The following is a 25832-nucleotide window of genomic DNA, read 5'->3' as shown; positions in this document are numbered from 1 at the left end:
ATTTCTTAGTAAACCTACTTTTTATACTCAGTAGTTCTATGAAGATCATAATAAAATATGTCAAAATTAAATTTGAACTCATTTCTACCAATTTTATTTGGGGTCGGAGCAGCATGGTTTCTCCTTCCATACTCTTCTATCTACCCACAAGTAACATTTACTAGAACTTCATGGAGGTATACTCACGTCGCTACCTCCTTTCTCAAGTTTAATTTCCCCAGCACAGCCCAATTTAGCGAACATATCCGCAAAACTTTTGCCTATATCCCGCAGTAGGTTTTCTAGAGGCGGCAGCCATTTTGCTCTGTGGAAGTAAATGGTCTTACTTAGTACATTAAAAACTTTTTTCTTAATACGAATAAAAACGGACAACCTAGTCAGTTAGAATACGTTATATTTCTGTTATTTTACAAAAAAATATTACAAACATGTTTTTACATGTTTTTTCTTAAGATATTGATAACGCTACGCAAAACATGTTCGTGAGTCCGACTCACCCACGGCCGGTTCTTTTCAAAATTCGAAAATTCTAAAAACTTGAAGCATAACTTACTGTATAGCTGCCATTTTCTTCGCAAGCATCTTGTTTGTATCACTGGAGTTGCTAACTTCGGATTTCAATTTCGCTATTAACTTCTCTCGTTCTTCATACTCTTTGATAACCTTCAAAATAAAAAAATATATGTCGGAGATAGATCAATTACCACTGTGGATATCCGAACAAAAATGTGACAGATAGATGTCAATGTCAATCACCGTTGTCTGTATCCAAACGAAAAAAAAAAAAAAAAACAACAATGTATGACCATAGATTAAAAATGGTTCGCGCCCCGGTGCGTGAACAATAGTAATATCCAAATGAATGTTTTGATTCTTTTATTACCGATTATTATTAAGTAATCTTCCCAATTTCTTGTCTAATAAATCTAAACTAGATTTATAAAGTACTCTGTAAACATGTGAATTGAATTTTTGACTAGGTACTTATTATAATAACAGAAACTAAATGGATTTTGTCAATATCAACAATAACATGTTATTTTGATTATTTTAACGTTTAAATGCGATTGTCTAATTACAATAATCATTCTTGGATAATTTAACAACTTTGCAATGTAAAAGTCTTGTAAGAATCTAGTTAGACTAAGCTAAATTTTAATTATTTTGTATCAAGTAAACGCTTGGCGCGCTTTCGCGCGCTTTGGACAGAGTTGTTGTGGAGAGGGGTCATTGTTCGAACGTCCTATAAAAGGACATGCATTTGATGACGAAATCAGTCTATCTTCGGATTAGACTCATTATAGAGCTCCTGCTCCCGACAAAACTGTCGGTTTCCTTGGTACAGCCTCGCTGTATATTCACATAGCTGTATTGGCATACGATACACTTTGTACTTGGGTGGCTTACGCCGCTGTACGGACTGTGACCCTAGTCTAGGGTCTGTTCGTTTCGCCATATTATCTACAAACATACTTTGTATGTGGGTGGCTTACGCCGCTGTACGAACTGTGACTGTACAGTCTGTTCGTGTCGCCATATCATTTACTAACATACTGTGTATGTGGGTGGCTTACGCCGCTGTACGAACTGTGACTGTAAAGTCTGTTCGTGTCGCCATATTATTTACTAACATACTGTGTATGTGGGTGGCCTATGCCACTGTACGAACTGTGACCGTAAGGTCTGTTCGTGGTCTACCTAATTTATTGTTTTAAACTGTATACTGTGTGGATTATTATTTTGTGTAATTAAACATTGTTATTTTGTATTAAAGTCTTATCTATCCCAATAAAATGGGGACTCCAAACCCTGATGGTGTACCGCTCGGCGCTGATCCTGATCCTACATCAGAAGTGGGATTAGGTGAAGCCCGGGAATCGGAAGGGGTTGGTGATCCATGGCGAGCAATGTTAGAATTTCAGGGCCGTAATATTGCTCAGCTAATTGATGCAATGAAGACCCCCACCACACCGTCTAATGCAATTCGCTTGCCCGATTTTGATCCCGATTTACCCGATTTCAATGCTAACCCCTTCAGGGCGGTCAACTTATTATTGCCCTTAGTAAAGCTTTGAAAGGCAGTGCTTCCGTATGGCTTTCCCAAGTATCGTATGCCGGCATGACCTGGCCAGACTTTAAAAGTATCTTTCTTTCCCGTTACGATGTGTCAGAAACTATCGCTGCTACTCTCATTAACCTTCATAACAGTCAACCAAAAGAAGCAGAGCTATCAACCGTCGGAAGAAGGCCGACAAAACCAAACATTCTACCAGCTACGTCATCGCTTGCAAAGAATGTCGTCTACTACCGCTGCGGCGAGGCGGGACACGCCGCGCCACGCTGCCCAAAGACAACTGGAAAGCGGCCGGGAGGTTCAAGCGAAGGTGCCGAGAGTCAGGCTTCGAGCCGTCATTCATCCACGAAGCGAGTTGAAGCATGCGAAGTACGACCTACCACTGGTGTTCTACGTCAATCTGGTGAGACGTATTCATTTTGTTATGACTCTGGGGCTGAATGTTCTCTCATTGCTGAAACTTTTGCTAAACAATTCTCTGGCCAGCATATTGGTTGTGTTGTCAATATAATGGGAATAGGAAATTGTAGTACATTATGTACCGAATACATTCTGAGTGAAGTAGAAATAGACAGCTACCATTTACTCTTTCATGTAGTGCCTATGTAAGTCATAATATCATGATAGATAGTGAGATAATAAAATTGGTTTGCTGTTTCGGTCATGTTAACCGAAAATAGTCTTACCATTACAAAGGTTAAGAATGTTGATCAATGCTCTATTCCTGAGACTCCAAATTTTAATGAGATTGACACTGATATTCCACCTGAATATAAGAGTCAGTTAATTGAACTCCTTCAAAAATACTCTCATGCCTATGTAGAATGTTTATGACTATGTACTCGAGTCACGACAGATAAACGCGAGACAATTAGTTTGGTAGTTTTATATAATGATACAACCCTGTATGTATATCCTATGGAATTACATACTGACGCTAGTGCAGCTGTTTACGGTACCATTCTTTTTCAAAAAGTTTGATAATAAGTTGCGTAGGCTTTGTGACAGAAATGCAACTGAAAGTAGATATCATTCCTATGAATAAGAAACTTTGGTAGTAGTTATTGCAGTAAAACATTTTCATAATTACTTGCAAACACATAAATTCACTGTTACTGTTTTGACATTATGTAATACCCCTTCTTTCTTGCTTTTATTTCCTCCACTAAATAATTGACAAAATAGAACAGAAACGTGTTGATATTACAACTCTGTCTAATAATTGGTGTTGTGATAACATTAACCGATTTCCGATTGCTTTTGCATGTGATAATCCCGTGAGCCTCTCCTGCTTCTGCACTGCTAGTTTGTGGCTGTGGCGTCCGTGAGCGCGACGCGACGCCTGGCTTCTACTGCGGCCCGGTTTGCAGCGTGAACTGCATAAGTCGAGACGCTGTGTTTACTTGCGTACAGAGACATTACGAGAAGCATGAATGATAGATCTGGTGAGATCAATCCAGTTTTATGTTGTTATTGTTGATAGTTTACCTATTTTTGTTGCTATGATTTCAATTGTGAGTCAGACTATAAATTTGGTGGTAAGGTGTTATGCCTACTTGATTATTTCGTTATGTTAAGCAGTACTAATGATGGGTATCGGGGTGACTTGGAAAAGACCCGTTGACCTATGTTATGGCATCGGGGTGACCAGGAAGAGACCTGTGTAATGTCTGCGGTACTGTTGGTGTCACGTCACTGACGATTGTGGTTGTGTACCCTGGAAGGCCAGGATGGGCTGATTGCTCTTGGTCATGGGACACACTAATGATGCAAAGCCTGTCGAGCAAAAAGGCGTTGTTGTGAATGACAACCGTAGTTGTAATGGTTGCTGTAATTTACAAGTTGAAAGTCTGACTAGCAATTTGACTCTTAACTTTATTAAATGGTGATATTTGTTAATCTTTGAATTGCAATAGAACTTACAAATACGCACACGATAGGTTGCGAAAAATGCCTGAATGTCCAGTTACTTTTAATGATGATATTGACGTTAATTTGACTGCTACCGACATACAATAGCCGAGTTTGCAAGATGTCTATATTGACTCTTGTTTGGGTTGTCTATGTTGACGCCTGGTTGGATGTCTATGTTGACTCCTGTGTTTGGGTTGTCTATGTTGACGCCTGGTTGGATGTCTATGTTGACTCCTGTGTTTTGGTTGTCTATGTTGACGCCTGGTTGGATGTCTATGTTGACTCCTGTGTTTGGGTTGTCTATGTTGACGCCTGGTTGGATGTCTATGTTGACTCCTGGATTTGGATATCAATCTTGACGCATGCGGGCTGTCTATGTTGACGCCTGTGCGTGTTGTCTATTTGATTCCAAATTACTTGTCGAATGTGTGATTTCGGCTGGGGGACTATGTCCCTACTTTTGTTGAGCTTTTGTATGGTCAGTAACAGCATAGTTATTACGAATGATTTTCGAATCAATTTCTGTGAAGATTTTTATGACTAATTCAGGATTTTTCTTAATTTACCCAGTGTTGATTACTTTGTTTGACTTTTGTTTGTCAGAAAGGCCGAACGATATACACCTAGAGATTTGTATTGTTACATAATTACACGAGGTCGTGTAGAATGTCAGTTCTGGCCGTGTCGGAGATAGATCAATTACCACTGTGGATATCCGAACAAAAATGTGACAGATAGATGTCAATGTCAATCACCGTTGTCTGTATCCAAACGAAAAAAAAAAAAAAAAAACAACAATGTATGACCATAGATTAAAAATGGTTCGCGCCCCGGTGCGTGAACAATAGTAATATCCAAATGAATGTTTTGATTCTTTTATTACCGATTATTATTAAGTAATCTTCCCAATTTCTTGTCTAATAAATCTAAACTAGATTTATAAAGTACTCTGTAAACATGTGAATTGAATTTTTGACTAGGTACTTATTATAATAACAGAAACTAAATGGATTTTGTCAATATCAACAATAACATGTTATTTTGATTATTTTAACGTTTAAATGCGATTGTCTAATTACAATAATCATTCTTGGATAATTTAACAACTTTGCAATGTAAAAGTCTTGTAAGAATCTAGTTAGACTAAGCTAAATTTTAATTATTTTGTATCAAGTAAACGCTTGGCGCGCTTTCGCGCGCTTTGGACAGAGTTGTTGTGGAGAGGGGTCATTGTTCGAACGTCCTATAAAAGGACATGCATTTGATGACGAAATCAGTCTATCTTCGGATTAGACTCATTATAGAGCTCCTGCTCCCGACAAAACTGTCGGTTTCCTTGGTACAGCCTCGCTGTATATTCACATAGCTGTATTGGCATACGATACACTTTGTACTTGGGTGGCTTACGCCGCTGTACGGACTGTGACCCTAGTCTAGGGTCTGTTCGTTTCGCCATATTATCTACAAACATACTTTGTATGTGGGTGGCTTACGCCGCTGTACGAACTGTGACTGTACAGTCTGTTCGTGTCGCCATATCATTTACTAACATACTGTGTATGTGGGTGGCTTACGCCGCTGTACGAACTGTGACTGTAAAGTCTGTTCGTGTCGCCATATTATTTACTAACATACTGTGTATGTGGGTGGCCTATGCCACTGTACGAACTGTGACCGTAAGGTCTGTTCGTGGTCTACCTAATTTATTGTTTTAAACTGTATACTGTGTGGATTATTATTTTGTGTAATTAAACATTGTTATTTTGTATTAAAGTCTTATCTATCCCAATAAAATGGGGACTCCAAACCCTGATGGTGTACCGCTCGGCGCTGATCCTGATCCTACATATATATATAGAAAAAGAAAGAAAGAAAAATCATGTATTCACAAAATATGACGCGCAAGATAACAGCATGAAAAATCTGTTATTGCATTGTTTAGAACTTAGATATTTTTTGCAAGTTAGATTGAAATCTAGACAGAATTAGTGACGTGTGAACTGTTTTTTGACAGAATTTTAAGCTGACTGCCTACATTTACCACTAGTTGATGATAAAATGTCCTCCTCAAATTACATATTTAAATATAATCGGACATATCTTCTACACCTATGGAAAAACAAGGTTGCATCCTTTTCCGCAAAAAAAAAGTAACTGTGCCTATGATATGTTTTCATAGAAAGCCAATTGATCATTGCATTTACCCCAAGTTCAGAAACAACACAAACTGACAAATTTTAATCATCATCATCTGCCTAACCTTTTCCCAACTATGTTGGGGTCGGCTTCCAGTCTAACCGGATTCAGCACAGTACCAGTGTTTTACAAGGAGCAACTATCTACCTGATCTCCTCAACCCAGTTACCGCAAGACCCCTATTATAATATACACTAATATTATAAAGCCGAAGAGTTTGTCTGTTTGCTTGAACGCGCTAATCTCAGAGACTACCGGTCCGATATAAAAAACTCTTTCAGTGTTAGATAGCCCATTTATCGAGGAAGGTTTTTGGCTACTTTTTATCTAATTTCGCGCAGAGGTTCCCACAGAAAAGGCGGGTGAAACCGCGGGCAGAAGCTAGTTACTGACAAAATTCTTACCTGCTCATCCCCTTGATCCATACAATCCACTCTAGTTTGCAACTCATAACAATGTTCTTGCAATCTCGTAATATCTGCCGGTAGGACATCAAAATCTTCCTTGTAAGGAAAATCGTCGTCATCCGGTAGTTTGTTGTTGCAACTCCTTTTAGCTTCCAAAAGCTTCTCTTTGGCATTCGATTTTGCACGGGTAAGTTGGTTCTCTATGTTTTCTAGGGTTGCCTGTTAAAAAATATTCGGTGTTGCCTTAAAATTGTAACGTTAGAATGTTTTTGTAGACGGTTTTGGGTAATGGAGATCAATTAAGTAATAGTAAATCATTGTTAATTTTAGGTTCTAAAGATATACATACATATAACTCAATACATATTATATTCATTTCGCTATTTGAAATAGTTTTGCAAAGCACACATATTTTCAACTATCATATTATATTATCGTCTATATAGTTAAGGCAAGGTCTTTAGAGAAAAATAAGTTCAATGTATTTAGAATAAAAAATGAAATATATTATTATTATATTTACCTGAACATTCCTCAATTCATTTTTCAATTCTCGCAACTCAGTTTCCTGTTGTACTATACTGTTTCTGTAGAACTCAAGTTTTGCCTGAAAAAAAAATCGAAACATTAAGTAAAGAGGTAATTATAAGCGACCTAGCTTTTGCCCGCAACTTCGTTCGCGTGGAATAGTGACTTCCGGCTGATTTTTGGTTGGTTTGACCAATAGATGGCGCTATATGTCCGGAATAATATTTTTTTTTTCAATAAAAACTATCCTATGTCCTTTCTCAAGTTCCAAACTATGTCTGTACCAAATTTCACACAAATCGGTTCAGTAGTTTAGGCGTGAAGAAGACAGACAAACAGACAGATTTACTTTCACATTTAAATATTAGTTAGGATTCATGTTATGAAGACAACCAATATTTAAAAAAAGATACATAATATATCAAACGGTCATAAACTTTACACTGACGTTAATCGTCAGTTTGGGGTTCTTCGAAACTTGTTTTTGGATTTGTTTATAAGACAAGAACAACCTCTGTTCTCAAGTCATCTTTATCATTGTAAGATAAACAAAAAAAAACAAGATGTAATAAACATTCAAAATTACTGGCAATGTCATCATTACTTAAGTATTTTTGAGTTGCGCAAACTTACAAAATGTTCCTTTCGCCGCAAAAGGTTTTTTTGGAAAATAAGAATCACGAAATCTCTCCACTATTTGACGGGTAAATCGATACCAAATTGTTTAAATCAGTATTGTCATGTTTGGCTTGTACCTAAAGCTAAGCACACACTATGACCCAAGTTTACAATTAATTTTTGGTGTTCAATTTTCAAAGCAAATTGAAAAACAACTGGCTATAACATCGGTTCTTTAAATCACCAATCACAAAAAAAATAGGTTTAGAAAAAAAAAGTGTATTCAGAAACTAAATGTTAAGTCAAAATGCAGTAATCCTAAGGAGCAGAACAATAACATTGTATCATTTTCTTTTTTGGTGGATAACATATTATTCTTGAATTATTTATTATATAATAAATAAATTGAATAATATAATACGCAGCGTAGGACGTCCACCAACGAGGTGGACAGACGACCTTATAAAGGTCGCCGGAAGACGCTGGATGCAGGTCGCTTCCAACAGGTATCTGTGGAGATCAAAGGGGGAGGCCTTTGTTCAGCAGTGGACGTCCTATGGCTGAGATGATGATGATGATGATGATGATTTATTTATTATAAAAAGGATTGCATTCATACATAAATTATATCTTAATCCCCATAAAACCTTTGTAATGGTTTGAGTGTCAATGTCAAGGAGTCATAACATTTCTAAATACTTCATAAAATTTTAATTTACGTCTAAATCTATTCGTGTTTGTTTTAATCCTTATGACAGATGACAAGACATCGGGGCTACGGGATTGTTCGTACATAAAAGTCCTACGAAGGAACACGATGGATTTTTAGTCAATAAAAGTCTGACACTCCCTCACCGCTACTAACCCACAGCAGGCGGGGTTTGACTATTTTTGCCATCGTTAAAAAAATAAATAAAAAAAGATGACAAGACTCTTTATATTATTGTGCTCGGGGCCTTATTTCGCAATCAACTGTAAATTCTGACAGCCTCACGAATAAAATTCGAATTCGAAAACGAATTTTATGTAGGTACTGCTCGCCATATTCCGTTAAGCCAAAGTATTTTCAAGCAAGTTTATCGATATGTCAATTTGCAAGAATAATTGGAAAAAGGTTGTTGGAAGTAGAGGTTTTTTAATCAACTTTAAAAAACCGGCCAAGTGCGAGTCGGACTCGCGCACTTAAGGTTCCGTACCATCCAAACTAATATTCTATATATCTATACTAATATTATAAAGCTGAAGAGTTTGTTTGTTTGTTTGTTTGAACGCGCTAATCTCAGGAACTACTGGTCCGATTTGAAAAATTATTTCAGTGTTAGATAGCCCATTTATCGAGGAAGGCTATATGCTACTTTTTATCCGGGTTCGTGCAGAGGTTTCCACGGGATTAGGGCATGCAATACCGGTTAACCGGTTCCGGTTTTTACCGGTAAACCACCAATTTTCGCGATTTTTAAATTACCAGTAAAAATCATGTGTAACCGGTAAATTACCGGTTTTACGTTTTTCTGATAAAATATAGCAATTGTTCATTTAACGTCAAATCTTCTTTATGTAGCCTGATCATAATGTAATATTGCATACATTACATATTGTAAGAGTGTTAAAGTTGCTGTTTTTTAGGAAAGTAAACTTATGTGGCTCCCTAACCATCTCTAGGTTAGATACAAATCTTCTTTCTCATCTTAATTTGTAATATCTAAACAAATATTCATTCGGTTATTCTGATTTTCCTCATAACTGTCAGCTCATATAAGCTAAAATTTAGCTTATGCTTATTTTACCTACTCTACAACCTTACTGAGCAAGGGCTTTTAATTCACCACCATGCGGACAGCTCTGGGGACACGATGGAGCACACAGTCCAGGTGTGCCCTGCCTGGGAAGGGTACCGCCGTGTCGTCGTCGAGGCAATAGGCAGCAGCGACCTCTTGCGTCCGACCGTGGTTCAAGCCATGGTCCGGAGCGAGAAGGAATGGGAAGCCGTGCGAAGCAGTCATGCTCAAGAAGGAGACGACGAAGCGACTGCGAGTTCGCACCCCTCATTCCACCCGCTGTAGTGGACCAGGAAGACACCACGGGCGCCGAGTGTTGAGAGAGGACTCAAACTCAAACTCAAAAACGCTTATTCAAATTAGGCTGATAAATCAGCACTTTTCGAACGTCAAAAACAAAAGACTGCCCCAAAACGCCCGCCCTCTAACACTTCCTGTGTGTTTTTGCTGGGAAGAAGAAGTGGCGCGACAACCTCCCCAGCAACACTTGTCACACTCCTGGCCACCGTAGGCGTCGGTCTGTGGGCGGTGAGTTCGGGTGGCTCATCGTTTCTCAGTCTGCATAAACAACAGACCCGTGTCGGCGGCGCGCGTTGTTCTACGCCTTCTTCAAGGAGATGTCAGCAAACCCAGTGGGGCCAAGCAGGACCAAGGCCTGCCTGGGCTGCTGGATTGTTCGAAAGAGTTACCGCGACCTTGGTCCATAAAATGCCTACGAAAGAACATAGGTTTTAGACAGAAAGAGTCATTTGATGATTTACCGTTAAAAAGGGAGTCAGTGAAAAAAAAATTTTTTTCACGGTAATTCTTAGTCTATTGACGGGGTCCGCTATCCATATCTTCTTCTTCCACTTCGCTCTATCCAGGACATCTTCCTCTTCGAGTTCGCAGATTTTCATGTCATTTATTCACGACACTCGACCACCACAGTTTCGGCCTGCCTCTGCGCCTTTGACCGGGTATATCGAGATTGAATACATCACATTGCCGATGTACTCAGATGGTCTCCTCTTTACAAGTCCGTACTATCGCAGCCGTTTCTCTTGCATTTTGTCGACGACATCGTGGACTGATGGTACTGACATGTTTTTTTGTTACGGCCCACGTCACAAAAAATGTTTAACACCTTATTAATTTTTGTATATTTATTAATTTTTTGCTTCAAGACTACCCAATATTATTGTTATAATATCACATTTAAAAAAAAAATACAAAAATTACCGGTTTACCGGTAAAAATATTTTTATTACCGAATTTTTACCGGTAATTTTTATTTTACCGAAATTGCATGCCCTACACGGGATGCGGGTGAAACCGCTGGCAGAAGCTAGTATATATATTATTATATATTTATCGAAATCGAGCAAAAAAAAAACACGTTTGCTGTATGAGCGTCCCCCAAAATATTTATTTGATTCTAGTTTTCAATATTTGTTGTTATAGCGGCAACAGATATACATCATCTGTGAGAGTTTCAATTCTCTAACTATCACGGTTCATGAGATACAGCCTGGTGACAGACGGACGGGCAGACGGACAGAGGAGCGAAAATAATAGGGTCCCGTTTTACCCTTTGGGTACGGAACCCTAAAAAAGTAGGTTTTCGGTTTGACTTGCATGTATGTGCGTATGTTTTCAGCACATTAGCCGACTTTGACGCAGTTATCAGGTTTTTAGGTTTATTGAAGTTTTTATTTTTTTACAATTCCAGTACCGAAAACAGGTATAACATTTTTATTACTTTTTAAAAAGCAATTTAGAAACAAAAGATAATTAAATTGCTACAACAGCAATATCTTTGCGGTACGTTGAACATGTTTATAAAATCATTGAAAAGTAATTTTTGGAAAACCCCAACGTAGGCAGATTTTTTATGAATAGATGCAGGTACTAAATACTTAAAGCCAATAAAAAGAAATAACTACATCCTATCTGTACTTGTATCTCTGTATAGAAAAACTACTTTATACATTTTTAATACCTAAATCCAAGCCATAAAACTAGCCAATGATTGCTGTCTCCTAAGATGTCTTTTCATTTTTTATATGTATTTTAATGTATTGCTGATGATGTCCTCCTAGTCGATTATTGGACCACGGCGGCTGTCCTCATATAAGGAGATCAGCCAGCTGCGCATGACATATTATAGTGCACGAGCATTTGCGCAGACACAGGTGCACTCCCTATTCCTTCACTGTCATAGGCCGATGGGACGGCAATCCGATGCAGCTCCTACTTTAGACGAACATAATCTGCCAACCCCAATAAAAACATTTAGGCAATAATTCATTCAGATTATTTTGTAACGAAGTTAAGGGCATTTCAGACGGCGGTTTTAAAATCTTTTTATTTTCTGATTTCATAATAACTTCAAAATACTAATTTTAATAAATTCGCCTGATATAATATTCACTTACTTCTATGAATAGAGTGCTTTAGAATTTTTGGTATAAACTTATGATCAGGACAATAAATCTTGCAAATAGCACATTCTTATCAACATTTCTTCGGTTTCAACGCACGTTTTCAAAACTTATCGTCTGAGATTACCCTTGCCAATAAAATAAAGCCCCGTTATTTGTTCACTCGCATCCTTTTAAACAACAGTCTACACTCAGAACTTGTAATCAGCTTGACACCTTTGACCGGGTAGGTACGGCCGACAACACAAGAAATATGAGTTAAATAATTATAAAATATTTCATTATGAATATCCCGCCTCTTGCACGACAGGTATGTTGTATTTGTTTATATTACTTACGTAGTTTAACACGCTTATATTAGCTTCACTTGTAACTATGTATGAAAGAAAATCTTGGAATATTAATTTGACCCACTTCCCGGTCTTCGATTAGGATGAAATTTTGCACACGCTCTGAGTTCTGATGACAATAAATGACAAGCGTGTTTTTTAGTTTATTAAACTTTAATTTTTTTTCATGTGTTTCCCAACAATGTTGGGGTCGGCTTCCAGTACAACTGTATGCGTCCGAGTACCAGTATTTTACATAGAGGGGATTCCTATCTGATCTCACTAACCAAAGGAGATGGCCAAATTTTCATAGTAAAAAAACCCAGAATCGACAGCAACGAAATGGGTACCAATGGGTTCATTATTATAGACCTTTGATGGTGCCAAAAAATCAAGCCTGAAATCCATGGGGTATAGGAGCTATATCATATTTTCACAAAAATAGGTTATGTTGAATTTATGTTGATTTTTAAGATTATTTACATCGAGGCACATAAAAAACAAGGTATACTAACATTATACAAGCCAATAGTAATATCCTCATAGTTACAGAGTTTGTCTGGAGATTAAAAGATCTTGATTTTGACCCCTACCCATTGCACTATATTGATATGAACCACTCCAGAAACGATTAAACACCGACCTTATCTACTTGGAGAGGTTTCCCAGCTATGTGAAACCTTACAAAGGTAAATAGTAAAAAAAAAAAAAAAAACATTTATTAGGTGCATCGGCCCAGAAGTCAGTGTTTTTACACTTTAGTGACAAGTATACAGCCTTGGCCAAAAGTATTGAGCACCCATGACATCTTTCAGTTTTATGCGGAGTATCAAATAGGAATAAAACAAAACGTTTTTTTTATTTGTAATTTACTATTTATTAATTGAAAATTAATATTTTGTGGGTCCACCGTTTGTCTTAATTACAGCAGAAATTCTTTTTGGTAAAGAGCTAACAAGATTTTTACAGTCTTCAGCAGCAATCGCGTTCCATTCTAGGCGCAGGTAGCGTTTCAATTCTTTTCTGTTGTTAATTGTGTGGCGCCTAACTCGACGCTTAAATAAACCCCATAAATGTTTTATGGGGTTCAGATCTGGCGACTGGGCAGGCCAGTCAAGAAGCTCTATGCTATTTTCCCGAAACCATGTCATAGTGCGGGCAGATTTGTGGCAAGGCGCGTTATTCTGCTGTAATTTATCACTATCCATGTTCGTGTCATCGAAAAGTTTGAAAACGAAGGCAGCAACGCAGTTTCTAGCACATTTACGTACTTAGAAGAGTCCATGCGGCCCTCACACAAGAACAATTCGCCAACTCCAGAATCGGTCATGCAACCCCTGACAATTATACTGCTGCCGCCGTGTTTTACGGTTGGGACCACACACTCTGGCTTAAATTCTTCGCCCACCCGGCGACGCACAAAGGTCACACCAGGTGTACCAAAAATCTGCAATAAAGAGAAAAATACTGAGTTCCGGAAATAAAAAGAACTTCCTCTATGCGTTTAGAATTTAAACCATTTTATATTATTTTGTTAGGGCATTATATAGACTTACTCACCTCAAAGTTTGATTCGTCTGACCACACAACATTTGACCAATCTGCAGCGGTGAAAGTTCGGTGTTGTAAGGCCCATTTGTACCGAGCTTTTTTGTTGCTCTCGGAGAGCCATGGCTTCTTCCTAACTTTACAGCCTTTCAGACCAGCTTCTTGAAGCCTTCTACGAGTAGTTCGAGCAGAAATTGTTTTCTTCATTTGTTCTGAAAACTCAGCAGCGAGCTCTGAAGATGTTTTTTTCCTATTTCTTAATGACTCTCTCAGTAACTGACGATCTTGACGGCCTATGGTGATGCGTTTGCGCCCGGTTCTCGGTCTATTTTGATGTGATCCGGTATCAGAGAATCGCTGAATAGCATAATGCACGGATCGGCGCGAATATTTCACAGTTTTGGAAATCTCTACTTGTGATTTCCCTTGCTCATGCAGAAGCTGCATCTGCACTCATTATTCTAAAGAAAGTTCGTTTCGTTTTGGCATATCACAACTATAACACTTAAAACTTTGAAATAAAATACCAAAGGCGCACTAGATCACTGGATGTTGTCACAACGAGCGATGGTAGCGAACTAAAAAATAAATTCAAAAATTGTAAAAGACACATTTTCTTGCACTCAGGTGTTTTATTGTCCGCTGCGGCATAAGTCATTGTTTTAAAATCTTTGTAGATAACCGATAAAAGAATACTTCAACGATAGATTCGGGTTTCTCCCATAATTACCGTGATCTAGCGAAATTTGTAAGGTGCTCAATACTTTTGGCCAAGGCTGTAGTTGTCACTATCCGCATAAGTGGAAAGTTCTCGTCAATACGAATAATATAAGCCCAAACACGAGGTAGTTCACATATTCAGTCATCGAGTTTCCTCGATCTTCTCTGCTCTCCATCATCAAGTCAACTTTAAACCTCCACTCTTGTATAGTGCTAATAGACATACAGCTGAGTGTCAAGTTTTTACCCTATGCGCGCCTATTAATTTCGTAAGTTGCCTTCGATTTCTCAGGGTTTCCATCATCAGATCCTGACCTGATGACTATGGGAACATCTGGGAAGCATATCCTATCAAACAAAAAAAAAATATTTTGCAAATCTCAAACGTCTAAAAAACAGCAAATAGTAAAGGCAAACTTTTTCATAACCTAAATTCTTGATCGTAAAACCGTTATAAACCGAGAACCCCATGGTTTTCGGATGATATGAAATACTTTTTTAAATCCACACATTATACTGAATCCAATGATACATGTGAAGTTTCTGTCGACTCTGGGTTTTTTTTGGCCATCTCCTTACCTGTGAAAAATGTAACCCCTCGATAAGACTGGTGTCAGACTTACTGGCTTCTGACTACCCGTAATGACTGCCAAGGATGTTCAATGACAGCCGGGACCTACAGTTTAACGTGCCCTCCGAAACACAGTTATTGGTGGCCAAGATATACTTAGAAAGTACAAACAAACTTAAAAAATTTGCATTGGTACTTGCCTTACCATACCCTCATACTTGAGGGTGATATCCACTAGGCCACCACGACCTGTGAGGGTATTATTTGTGAATTTATTTTATTACTGGAATATGTTCTTCAGTTCCTAGTGGCGGGATCAACGCACCTAGCTGCATTGACGGCCGGTGGCGTAGTGGCTTATCCCGGGGTATTATTACAGCAGTTCAAAGCTAACGATACTATCATACACCTCGATTTGGATAACGGATCATGGATAGGTATGTATTTTTGAAGAAAATGTTATTAATTTTACTTGAAGGCGCTCAATGTAGTCTGCAAAGTTCTAGTCAAAGTCATTTATTTGCCAGAATGTATGTGTACAAAAAAAAAGTAAAACTACTCTACTCATTATATACGGTTTGCAAATATTTGTTTTTAACTATTTTTCGCTTTTCGTTTCATTTGTTCATTCTAGTTTTGTGTTTCATTCATACATAACTTTATCATTTAATTATATAAAACTACTGAGTGCTAAATTTTGTATGTACGTTATCATAGCCTACGTTAATTTTCAGTTACCAAAAACGACACCACCATAATAATTTTACATTAAAAACAATTTTAATTCCAGGTTCCGTGCACGGCCTAGCAGGCATCCCAAGCTTCCTAATGCCATTCCTCATGCAATACCAAGGTCGAAAATTCGCGTACATTCTAAGCTGCATACTCATCATAATAGGATGGATATTTACTTACGCAGCTACTAATATCAAGACCCTTATTATAGGCGAATGTTTCCACGGGTTGGGAGGCCACAGTCTACTACCAATTAGCTTTCTAAGCATATCAGAAATGGTGCAACCGAAGTATAGAAACATGTGTTTGTTATTCTACGGCACGGCTCAAGCGCTAGGCATGTCAGTAGTAGGAATAATAGGCAGGTATGTTCATTGGAAAATTGCAGGACTGGTTATGTGCTGTCCAATTATTTTGGCTCTTTTGATCGGATTTATATGGCCTGAATCACCGTCGTGGCTAGCTTATAAAGGCAGATTTCAAGAGTGTGAAGAAACATTTAAAATGCTTAGAGGAACTGATAAGGAATCTTTGAAAGAATTGAACGGATTACTCAATTCGCATAAGGATAACTCGGAATTAAAACCGAGTAGACGGAGTTGGATTAAAAATTTTAGTACCACGTTAACTAGCAAAGATTTCTATATACCGTCTTTTCTTACTTGTATTTTGATTAGTGTGTTTTATTGGTCCGGGGGCTCAGCTGTGATAATCTATTCAAGCGATATTACACTTAATGCCACTAGTAATAAGAACGATCACATAAAATTTATATTAGACCTAACTTTTTTCATAGGCTACAGTGTGACCACGATTTTACTCAAATACTTTAGCAGTAAAAAGGTTTTATTATTCAGTATGTCTGGGTCGTCTGTATTTATGATTTCAGCAGCTATAGTTACTTATTTGCAAAGTGTAGATATAGTTGCAAAAGATTCTATGTTAGGTGCATATTGTATTGTCGTTTATATGATATTTTTTAGCTTAGGTTCTAACGGTGTAGGTTTTACAATAGCCACAGAATTAATGCCTGTAAAACACCGAGGTTTGGGGGGATGTATATTCGTGATATGCACTTGCATATTTCACTCTTCAGCTTTAAAGTCATTCCCATACTTATGCGTTTATATACACATGTGGGGGGCGTTCTTAATCTATGGTTTATATACTGTTGTCGCTGGTGTGATTATTTGCATGTGTGTGCCGGATACGAGTAATAAAACTTTGCAAGAAATAGAAGAGTATTACAATGTCGGTTATTTTAAAGAGAGTAATAATGTAAACGTTGATTTGGGAGTGCGACTAAGATTCTTAAAGTCTGATGATCATTAGATTATGAAATAATATTGTTATCTCCGATTTAATTTTAAGAAGCTGTAATTTGTAAGTTATATTGTGATATCTTTCGAATACATTTTTTTATAAAATAAATTGTTTTGTGTCTAAATATAACTCTTAGCCATGGTCACTTGAAAATCACTACCCCTCCCTGTATGGAGTTTCTTGCCGGTTCTTCTCCATGAGACCAAATCTTTGGAACCGTACAACTAGTTTGACGTTTCGAAAGAACTTTCATAGGCCTATCCTAAACTAAACTAGACTATAAATGTGAAAGTAACTCTGTCTGTTTGTCTGTCTTTTCTTCACGCCTAAACTACTGAATCGATTTGTCTGAAATTTGGTACAGACATAGTTTGGAACTTGAGAAAGGACATAGGTAAGTTATTATTACAAAAAAATATAAAAATAAAATTTATTCCGGACATATAGAGCCATCTATTGGTCAAACCAAAAATCTGCCGGAAGTCATTATTCCACGCGAACGAAGTCGCGGGTAAAAGCTAGTTTAAAATAAAATAAAAAATGACTTTGACTTTGATAAGGTCAAGTAAAAAAATAACTTACCTTCCAAATTTCCCCATTTCTGATTTCCGTAGCCAATGTTTTCATAGAGCTATTCAAGTCGTCATGTACTTTACACTGTTTGAGTACACAGTCTTTTTGTTTCTTTCTAGTGCGATCTCTTTCTTGTTGCATATCGAAAGTAGGTTCCGTTTCAATGTCTTGTACCTTCTTGGTTTGTATGCGAATTTGGGCTAGGATTGTACGTACCTGTGAGGAAGAATGTATTTTTTAGTTATTTATTTAGACACTAGCCGTTATAACGCGGTTTCACCCGCGTCCCGTGCGAACTACTGCCCGTACCGGGATAAAATATAGCCTGTGTTACTCGAAGATAATGTAGCTTTCTAATGATGAAAGATTTTTTTGAAACAAAATATATTGTATAAATGACAATAATAAATAATAAGAAAACTATATAAGAATAAGACCACTGAAACATTTCTCCAAAGACCACTCTTTTTTGAGATCAGTGTGTTTACACAACCATACAAACTTCAACTTTATAATATTGAATAACTTACTTTCTCTTCACCTTCGTTAACAGCTTTCCTCCTCAAATTCAACTCGTTCAAGTTTCCCTCCAAAATGTGCAGTTTCTTGTCAATCTCCGCCATTTTGGATTTGTGTCCTTGCGCTTGTTGCTCGAATATTGCTAATCTGTGAGAAAAACGACGAAGAGATTTCTGACAGTTACGCGAATATTAGACATTTAAATAAAACTTCTTTTACGGATTTATCGCGGTTATATTAATACTAGCTTCCGCCCGCGGCTTCGCCCGCGTCAAGTTCGGTTATATCGCGTTTCCAAGAGAACTCTTCAAAAGTCCGGGATAAAAACTCTATCTCTGTACCAAATTTTATTAAAATCAGTTCAGTGGTTTAGACGTGAAAGCGAGACGGACAGACAGACAGAGTTACTTTCGCATTTATAATATAAGTACGGATTATTTAATCCCGACGTATCGGACTCTTTACAGCATCCACGGTCACGGTCACGGGTCACGTATCCTAAATGATAAAATCAATCATGAGTAGAACACGTGGTAAAAATATTGCCAATGAATTCCATTTCAGATTATATATTAAGATTTTTTATATAAGAATTCTAACCTTGAGTAATGGCTTAGTTTAGAAATTACTTAGCAACAAGTAATTATCCTACTAATATTCCTATTAAAACGTGAACATTTTTGTGAGAATGTATGGATGTATCAGTGGCGTAGCTTGCCTTGTCGGGGCCCCGTATAAAAAATTGTTTGGAGGCCCTTATATGGCACTTTTTTTATAACCTCTTCCCTTTTCTGTTAACTTTTTCTTTTCTCAGCGCCGCTGGGATAATCTATTTTCCTTTCACTCATTTAATGCACATTTATATAAAGCGCGTAAATAAACAGTGCACTGCACTCCGTGCGGTGGCGGCGTAGCATCGGGTGGCACCCGCGGCGGACTAACTATTGAGCACCCAATAATCATGGATTAAAATTGTAAATAAAAGTACTTAAAAATCGTGTAGAAATCATTCGTGGTGGTTTTTGCTAGGTTTAATTTAACGTAAAGAAACCGGAAACGGGTCATTGCAAACTTATAAAGAGCTATTTTTGAAATTTGGGATATAAAAAACCCAAACATGTTTTATAAAAACCGGCCAAGTGCGAGTCGGACTCGCGCATGAAGGGTTCCGTAGGTACCATTATTTATAAAACGGACAAAAAAATCATGCTTGTTGTATGGGAGCCTCCCAAAATATTTATTTAATTCTAGTTTTCAGTATTTGTTGTTATAGCGGCAACAGAAATACATCATCTGTGAAAATATCAGCTCTCTAACTATACCCTAAAAATCAGTGTGAAATTTTTAAGTTTTGAGAAAAAAATAATTTAATAAAATATTCCATAAATAGTCCCATGAACGATGTTTTCGTAACAGCGCCTACACAATCTTTAAAGCATTTTTTTCATATGAAGGTGTGAAAAAAAGAAATTAGAGAGTATGCCATATTATTTTTAACATTTTTATCTTTTTTTTGAGATTCGTCACATTGTTATAGGACGTGGGGCAATTTTGTATGGATTGCGATCCGTCTTCTTTGAATAGCATGCAGTGACTGGTAGTGAACCTAGGCTTTGCAGATTAGAATGGCACCCTCAGTGACTTGTCCCTTCTGCCCGTGCCATCCTGGTCGTGCAGATATGTGTCGACCGAGATGGCACCCCCGAGACGTGGTACCAGTGGCGGACCGCCCTCTCCCCCCCCTTATGCTGCTACTAACTCCGTGGTTTAATATCCAGTGTAAAGTACAACAACGTACACGTAAATCGCGATATCGATGAAGGATTCCCCGCTGAGTTGAAGATGAAGTAAGTAAAACGGGGAAGTCCCGCAGCCCACCATAACGATGTAGAGTGTTGTTAACTTTTAAACGCACGCTTAAGGTGGGAAAAAAAAAGAATTGCTATTCAGAATTTTGATATTTGTAAAATAAAATAAATTAGGAAGTTTTTATTTTTTGTCTTTACACACTTTTGGGGCCCCCGTGGCCCGGGGGCCCCGTATAATTGATACGGCAGATACGGCGGTAGCTACGCCCCTGGGATGTATGTTTGTTATTCTTTCACGCAAAAACGACCGGAACGATTTGGTTGAAATTTGGTATGTAGATAAGTGATACTCTAGCTAGATTATAATACTCAGGCTACCTTTTATCAACTCACCACGCGCGTGGCGCCGCGAGCGGAAGCTAGTTGTTTATAAATACGTGAGTAAAACTTACTGGTTATTGGAGTTGGTGATCTCCTCAAGGTCAACAGTGTTCGCCATGAGTTTCGCTTCTCGTACCTCGGTGGTCGACACAGATTTCTCCCCGCTATATGATGATACGCGAACGGAGAATCTATGGTTTTCTGTAACAAAGCATTCATATTTATTAAAACTGTAAAGACATTCAATTTGAAAATAAAATGTGGCTAAACACCAATGTTAATACAATAATGATAATGACTTAATTAAACAATTATTTTAATCAGTAAATTAATAAGTATCGGTGTAAAGTTTTTTTTTTATATTCACACTAAATTACACTTCCCGTTCTTCGATTAGGATGAAATTTTGCATACGCTCTGAATTCTGATGACAATACATGACTAGCTAAGAAACGTCATTACAAATCCAATATGGCGGCAGCTCCAAGATGGTGGATTGGCTGTTTGAAATCCAACCCCACTATATGGGTATCAAATGAAAGGATTTCCTGTCAAGAATACGAAAAATTGTAACGTGAACTAAATCCACCATATATAAATACACCGTCTAAAAAGTATAAAATAAAAATATGGTTTAAAAAACTAAAAAAATCATGCTAAAGAAAGCGTGGAGAGTTTATGTAATATTCTCTTAATTTGGACAAAACGCTCCACGCTTTCTTTAGCGTGATCTTTATTTTTTTAATTTACAGTAGCAAATAGCTTGTATTTTATAACTGACCAGTAAAGAAGAAGTTGATATTGGCGGGCACTGATTCACTGTTGCGGTAAGTATGATCATTGCCGAGAGGGATGCGATGAACGGAGTACTGCTTGCAGAGGTATCGAAGTATCGCGTTCGGAGCCGTTATCGTGTCCACTAAGTACGTGTAGAAACCTAGGTAGCTGGAATAATATTAAAATTGTTTTCTTAAACTCTCACAAAGCAGCCCGTAGTCTGGACGTTGGTGATTGATTCACCCGTGCATCAGAGAGCACGTAAATGTCGGTCCTGCGCCTGATCTGTCTCCGGTGGCGTCGGATTGCCGTCCCATCGGGTTATGAGAGTGAAGAATTAGTGAGTGCACCTGTGTCTGCGCAAATGCTCGTGCACTATAATATGTCCTGCGCAGCTGGCTGATCTCCTGATATGGGAACAACCGCCGTGGCCGAAATCGGCCTTGGACGGACGCCATTATGTGAAAAAAAAACCGTCGGCCCCGAAAGAATAATACAGGCTAGATATTCACATGGCTAAATAAAATATCAAACTTTATCCATTCATCACAGTAACAATAAACAAATATAATTTTTTTTCTAGCCTATATTGTCATGTCACACAAGCTGGAAAAATCCCCCGTTTTTGTGTCAACCCCCTCCCCCCCCTTTATTGCATCATCGAAATATAAACATAGGTTCCATTTTCAGTAACTTTTCAGTGATTGAATAAATGTGAGTATATGTGGATATTTAATTGGCAACAAACAAACAATCGCAAAACTTACCTAATCTGCTGTATATTACTGGGCGGTCTATCAACAGGCCCGCCTTGACTGCATATAGCATTAACTCTCTTCAAGCCCAATTCCACTCGAACTTTCTGAAGAAACAGGTTCATATCCCGGCTGGATTCGAAAGTGAACGCCACTAGATCACGACCAGATACTGTGGATTCTAAGTAGCGAGCGAATTTCGGATCCGTGAAACTTATCTGTGAACAAAAATAAGTTTTGTTTTAGAAAATTGCCGAATTATTTCTGTTTTATTATCATCCTCCGAGCCTTTTTCCCAATTATGTTGAGGTCAGCTTCCAGTCTAACCGGATGTAGCTGAGTACCAGTGCTTTACAAGACGCGGCTGCCCTGCCTGACCTCCTCAACCCAGTTACCCGGGCAACCCAATACCCCTTGGTTAGACTGGTGTCAGACTTACTGGCTTCTGACTACCAGTAAAGACTGTCAAGGATGTTCAATAACAGCCGGGACCTACAGTTTAACGTGCCATCCGAAACACAGTCATTGGTGGCTAAGATATACTTAGAAAGTACACACAAACTTAGAAAATTGCATTGGTACTTGCCTGACCTGGAATCGAAACCGCGCCCTCATACTCGCGAGGTTGGTTGTTATATTTTTTCTTTTTTTATAAATAAAGACATAGGTACCTCTAGCAACATAGGCTCGTGTACTGGCTGTTGGAACAACTGTCTGTGTTCTCGCAGCCACAACACAGCTGTGTAGGCATCTTCGCTGTAATCGCGTAGAACGTTCAAACGTTTCACATCCACATCTTCTAGTTTACGTTTCCTGTGGATTAAAAAAAAAATACAATAGTTTATAAAATTAGAAAAACACGCTTCTTGTAACGATTCTTAGTTAGTCATGTATTGTCATCAGAACTCAGAGCGTGTGCAAAATTTCATCGTAATCGAAGACCGGGAAGTGGGTCAAATTAAGATGCCAAGATTTTCTTACATTAACGAGAATACATAGTTACTAGTGAAGCTAATATGTATAAGCGTGTTAAAAATCACTTTGAAAAGTTCATTTTTTTATTTTTACGTATTTTATTTTTTTCTTTGTGCTAATCGACATATTAACGTACGACACACCCGATATGTTTGTTATTCTTTCACGCAAAAACGGCTGGACCGGTTTGATTGAAATTTTTTATGTATATATGTGATAACCTGGATTAACACAGGCTTTTTTTCCTCACCATTTTTACACCACGCGGGCGAACCCGCGGGCGGAAGCTAGTTATGTGTAAATAAATGAGAAATTGTAAACTAACTTGTTCTGATAAAGTCTGATCTGCGGCATGATGTTATTCTCCAGGTCAAATTGCACTTCTGACCTCTGCTTCTTCAAGATGTCAATGGCCGCGTTCGTTTTTGTTATAGACTTGTGAAGTTCCGCTAACTCCATCTTCACTTTTGTTGCTGTAATAAATATTACACAAATTAATCGAAATTTTTTCACTCTTTGGTAAATAACCTTTTACAACCTTACTTATGCAAATCTCTGAGCATCATTTTAACTAATTACTACTTAAGCCTTAAGTGGTGATTAAATGTTAGTTAAGACATGCTTAAGGTAAGCGTCCACAGGCCCGCATCGCAAGTATCGGACGCATCGCAAGTATCGGACGCATCGCACGTAACGGATTTTACCTTGCCTTGTATAAGAATTCACACAACGGCGTCCACTGATCCACATCGTATGGACGACTCAGATACATAGCTATGCTATAATGCGATACGTCCGATACGTGCGATGCGGGCCTGTAGACGCTTACCGTTAAGCAACGTTTCTAAGTAATTTTGAATTTTCTTAAACAGCCCTTAAGTATTACTTATTATTTAATTCACGTTTATAAGTAAGGCTGTTAATTGACAAAGAAAACTCACCGTCCCCAACCGTCTTCTCAACCACATTTTTATCCATTGTAAGTTTCCCCAACTTAGCTTTGGCTTCGCGCAACTCTCTCTCTCTATTGCGATAACGTTCTAACTTCTCTTGGTAAGAAGCTTCGAATTCTTTCAGCTTGAACTCTTGAGTTCTGACGGAATTTATCATCTCTTTTACTTGGTCCTTTATTGCGTAGATTTTTCTGTTCTGTTATAAAATAATGGTGGTTAGGAAATATGGTGTATATTTGTAGTTGTTAAATTGGTAAATGTGGTGAAGGGCGGGCGTTTTAGGGTCTGTCTTTTGTAAATTTGACCTTCAAAAAGTGCTGATTTTCAGCCTACTTTGAATAAATCACTTTAAATCTTTATCTTACCTTTAGACCTTTTTTTTTGTTACGCTGAGATGTAAATAATTAGATACTTACAGCAGCCAACTTCTTTTGTTCCATCTGGCTAATCTCACTTTTAGCTTTATCTATAACTTTCTCAAGCGGTTCAACTTTCTTCTTATGGCTATTCACAATCTTCTCCGCTTCTTTCTTATCCTTGGAGAACTCCACAGCCTTCTTCCTCAACTCATTATATTCTAACCAGAGTTTCTTCTTCTCACATATTTCTATTCGTTTCTCTATCTCTTTGCGTTGTTGCATGGCGTCTATTACTACTTTGAGCCTGGAAAGTTTTTAGTATAATTCATTTTCTATCTTTTGGAAAAAGGCTAGGCTAATAATGTTTCGGTTTGTTTGTTCGTGTGATCCGAGAAGGAAACTGCTGTCACTTTTTCATGACTTTAGAAGTTATATGCATAAAATACTGTCTCTGACTAAGCAAGCTATGATAAAATCTAATGTCTAGCAGTCTGTAGTGCTAAGAAGAAGATATTGTGTTCTTATTTGCACAAAAGGTAGGTAAGAGTCCTGTGAAGAATACCGGGCAAGAAACGCTGTGGCCACTGTTTTACAAAGAATTATTTTACTGTTGTTGTGTATTGTGTGAAAAGCATAGCTAGTAAGTATTTCCTTTCCAACCTTGAGTGCTTCTAATGCCTATACAATTTTATTAAACCTTGTACAGTAATTCCAAAGATGAAGCAAAACAACCAGTAAAAACTAGTTTCTTTGGTAAAATTTAGATATTTAAACAGTACAAATAGATAGTTAAATTACCTTTCATTCAGCCGTATCTGCTCTTGCATAACTTGAGCATTATTCTGCAACTTGGTAGATAAACCCCGTTGCTGTGTCCGACACTCTATAAGCTCATCTAATTGGTTCACACTCTCTTGACCACCGACGGCAGAGAGGGTACTGCGTAATAACTGTTGGGGATCCATTTTGGAAAAATCTTGGACCCTGTCTTGTGGTAGAAGCTGGCAGAGATTGTCTACCTGTGAAAGTGAGAATTAAATGTTATGGTTGATAGATTCATCACACTGTTATTAAAAGGGCGAAACTTTGCGTTTGATTGTTACTTAAAGTCACAGTCAAATCATTTATTTAATTTAGGCCTTTACAAACACTTATGAACGTCAAAAAGTTTGATTCTAGTTGCCCATTCCAGAAGTAGCATCCTATGGAGAAGAACGGACAAGAAACTCCATGGTTTACTCTTCTCAATAATAGTATGGTATTACAATCTGTATGATTGATACATAAAATCTATTTTTCTTCGTGTGTGTGACTGTATACATAAGTTGTTGAATTAATAAATAAAGCTTCCTTTTATGTTTTGTTATAAGCCAGTTTCATGGATGCAGTAAAATAATATCTAGGTTTTATAAACTACTTAAACTATAACAATAGCACAGACAATGTATATCAGGCCTTCAGTAGTTCAGTCTACACATGGAGTGGCCATTGAATAGATAAGACATATGAGATCATCCACTTCAAATACCTACTGGTAATATTCTATGAATACTAAATAATTGTCTATT

At 37.8% G+C, this 25832-nt stretch overlaps 2 protein-coding genes across 2 annotated transcripts in view; one reads left to right on the top strand and one right to left on the bottom strand.

Annotated features, from left to right (window-relative positions):
- The window catches only part of LOC124642488 (structural maintenance of chromosomes protein 5), a 37357-nt gene that overhangs the window by 6794 nt on the left and 4731 nt on the right, over nucleotides 1–25832 (bottom strand). Inside the window, exons 4-17 of the mRNA XM_047180949.1 lie at nucleotides 25063–25283; nucleotides 24322–24568; nucleotides 23894–24101; nucleotides 23278–23425; nucleotides 22649–22790; nucleotides 21990–22195; nucleotides 21227–21390; nucleotides 20517–20646; nucleotides 18268–18403; nucleotides 17747–17953; nucleotides 7115–7198; nucleotides 6589–6810; nucleotides 554–663; nucleotides 187–304 (exon numbers count right to left, since the gene is read on the bottom strand). Of these exons, the coding sequence (XP_047036905.1) occupies nucleotides 187–304; nucleotides 554–663; nucleotides 6589–6810; nucleotides 7115–7198; nucleotides 17747–17953; nucleotides 18268–18403; nucleotides 20517–20646; nucleotides 21227–21390; nucleotides 21990–22195; nucleotides 22649–22790; nucleotides 23278–23425; nucleotides 23894–24101; nucleotides 24322–24568; nucleotides 25063–25283 (2343 nt within the window). The remainder of the gene's footprint in view (nucleotides 1–186; nucleotides 305–553; nucleotides 664–6588; nucleotides 6811–7114; nucleotides 7199–17746; nucleotides 17954–18267; nucleotides 18404–20516; nucleotides 20647–21226; nucleotides 21391–21989; nucleotides 22196–22648; nucleotides 22791–23277; nucleotides 23426–23893; nucleotides 24102–24321; nucleotides 24569–25062; nucleotides 25284–25832) is intronic.
- On the top strand, nucleotides 12222–17223 carry LOC124642490 (facilitated trehalose transporter Tret1-like). Its single transcript, XM_047180951.1, has 3 exons — nucleotides 12222–12248; nucleotides 15408–15543; nucleotides 15897–17223. Exons 1-3 carry the CDS (start codon nucleotides 12222–12224, stop codon nucleotides 17171–17173), a joined length of 1440 nt encoding a protein of 479 aa, XP_047036907.1. The 3' UTR covers nucleotides 17174–17223.

Source organism: Helicoverpa zea, chromosome 24 (assembly GCF_022581195.2).
Source record: "Helicoverpa zea isolate HzStark_Cry1AcR chromosome 24, ilHelZeax1.1, whole genome shotgun sequence".
In the NCBI taxonomy this organism is placed as follows: domain Eukaryota; kingdom Metazoa; phylum Arthropoda; class Insecta; order Lepidoptera; family Noctuidae; genus Helicoverpa; species Helicoverpa zea.
The sequence above is the reverse complement of the archived record's forward strand: the minus strand, read 5'-3'. Positions and strand labels throughout refer to the sequence as shown.

What these genes read in the sequence shown, in the direction of transcription:
- LOC124642490 (XM_047180951.1), top strand. Translation starts at nt 12,222, where the DNA reads ATGAATATCCCGCCTCTTGCACGACAG. An exon ending in TCCCGCCTCTTGCACGACAG is followed by an intron (nt 12,249 to 15,407) that starts GTATGTTGTATT and finishes TATGTTCTTCAG; the next exon opens with TTCCTAGTGGCGGGATCAAC. An exon ending in GGATAACGGATCATGGATAG is followed by an intron (nt 15,544 to 15,896) that starts GTATGTATTTTT and finishes TTTTAATTCCAG; the next exon opens with GTTCCGTGCACGGCCTAGCA.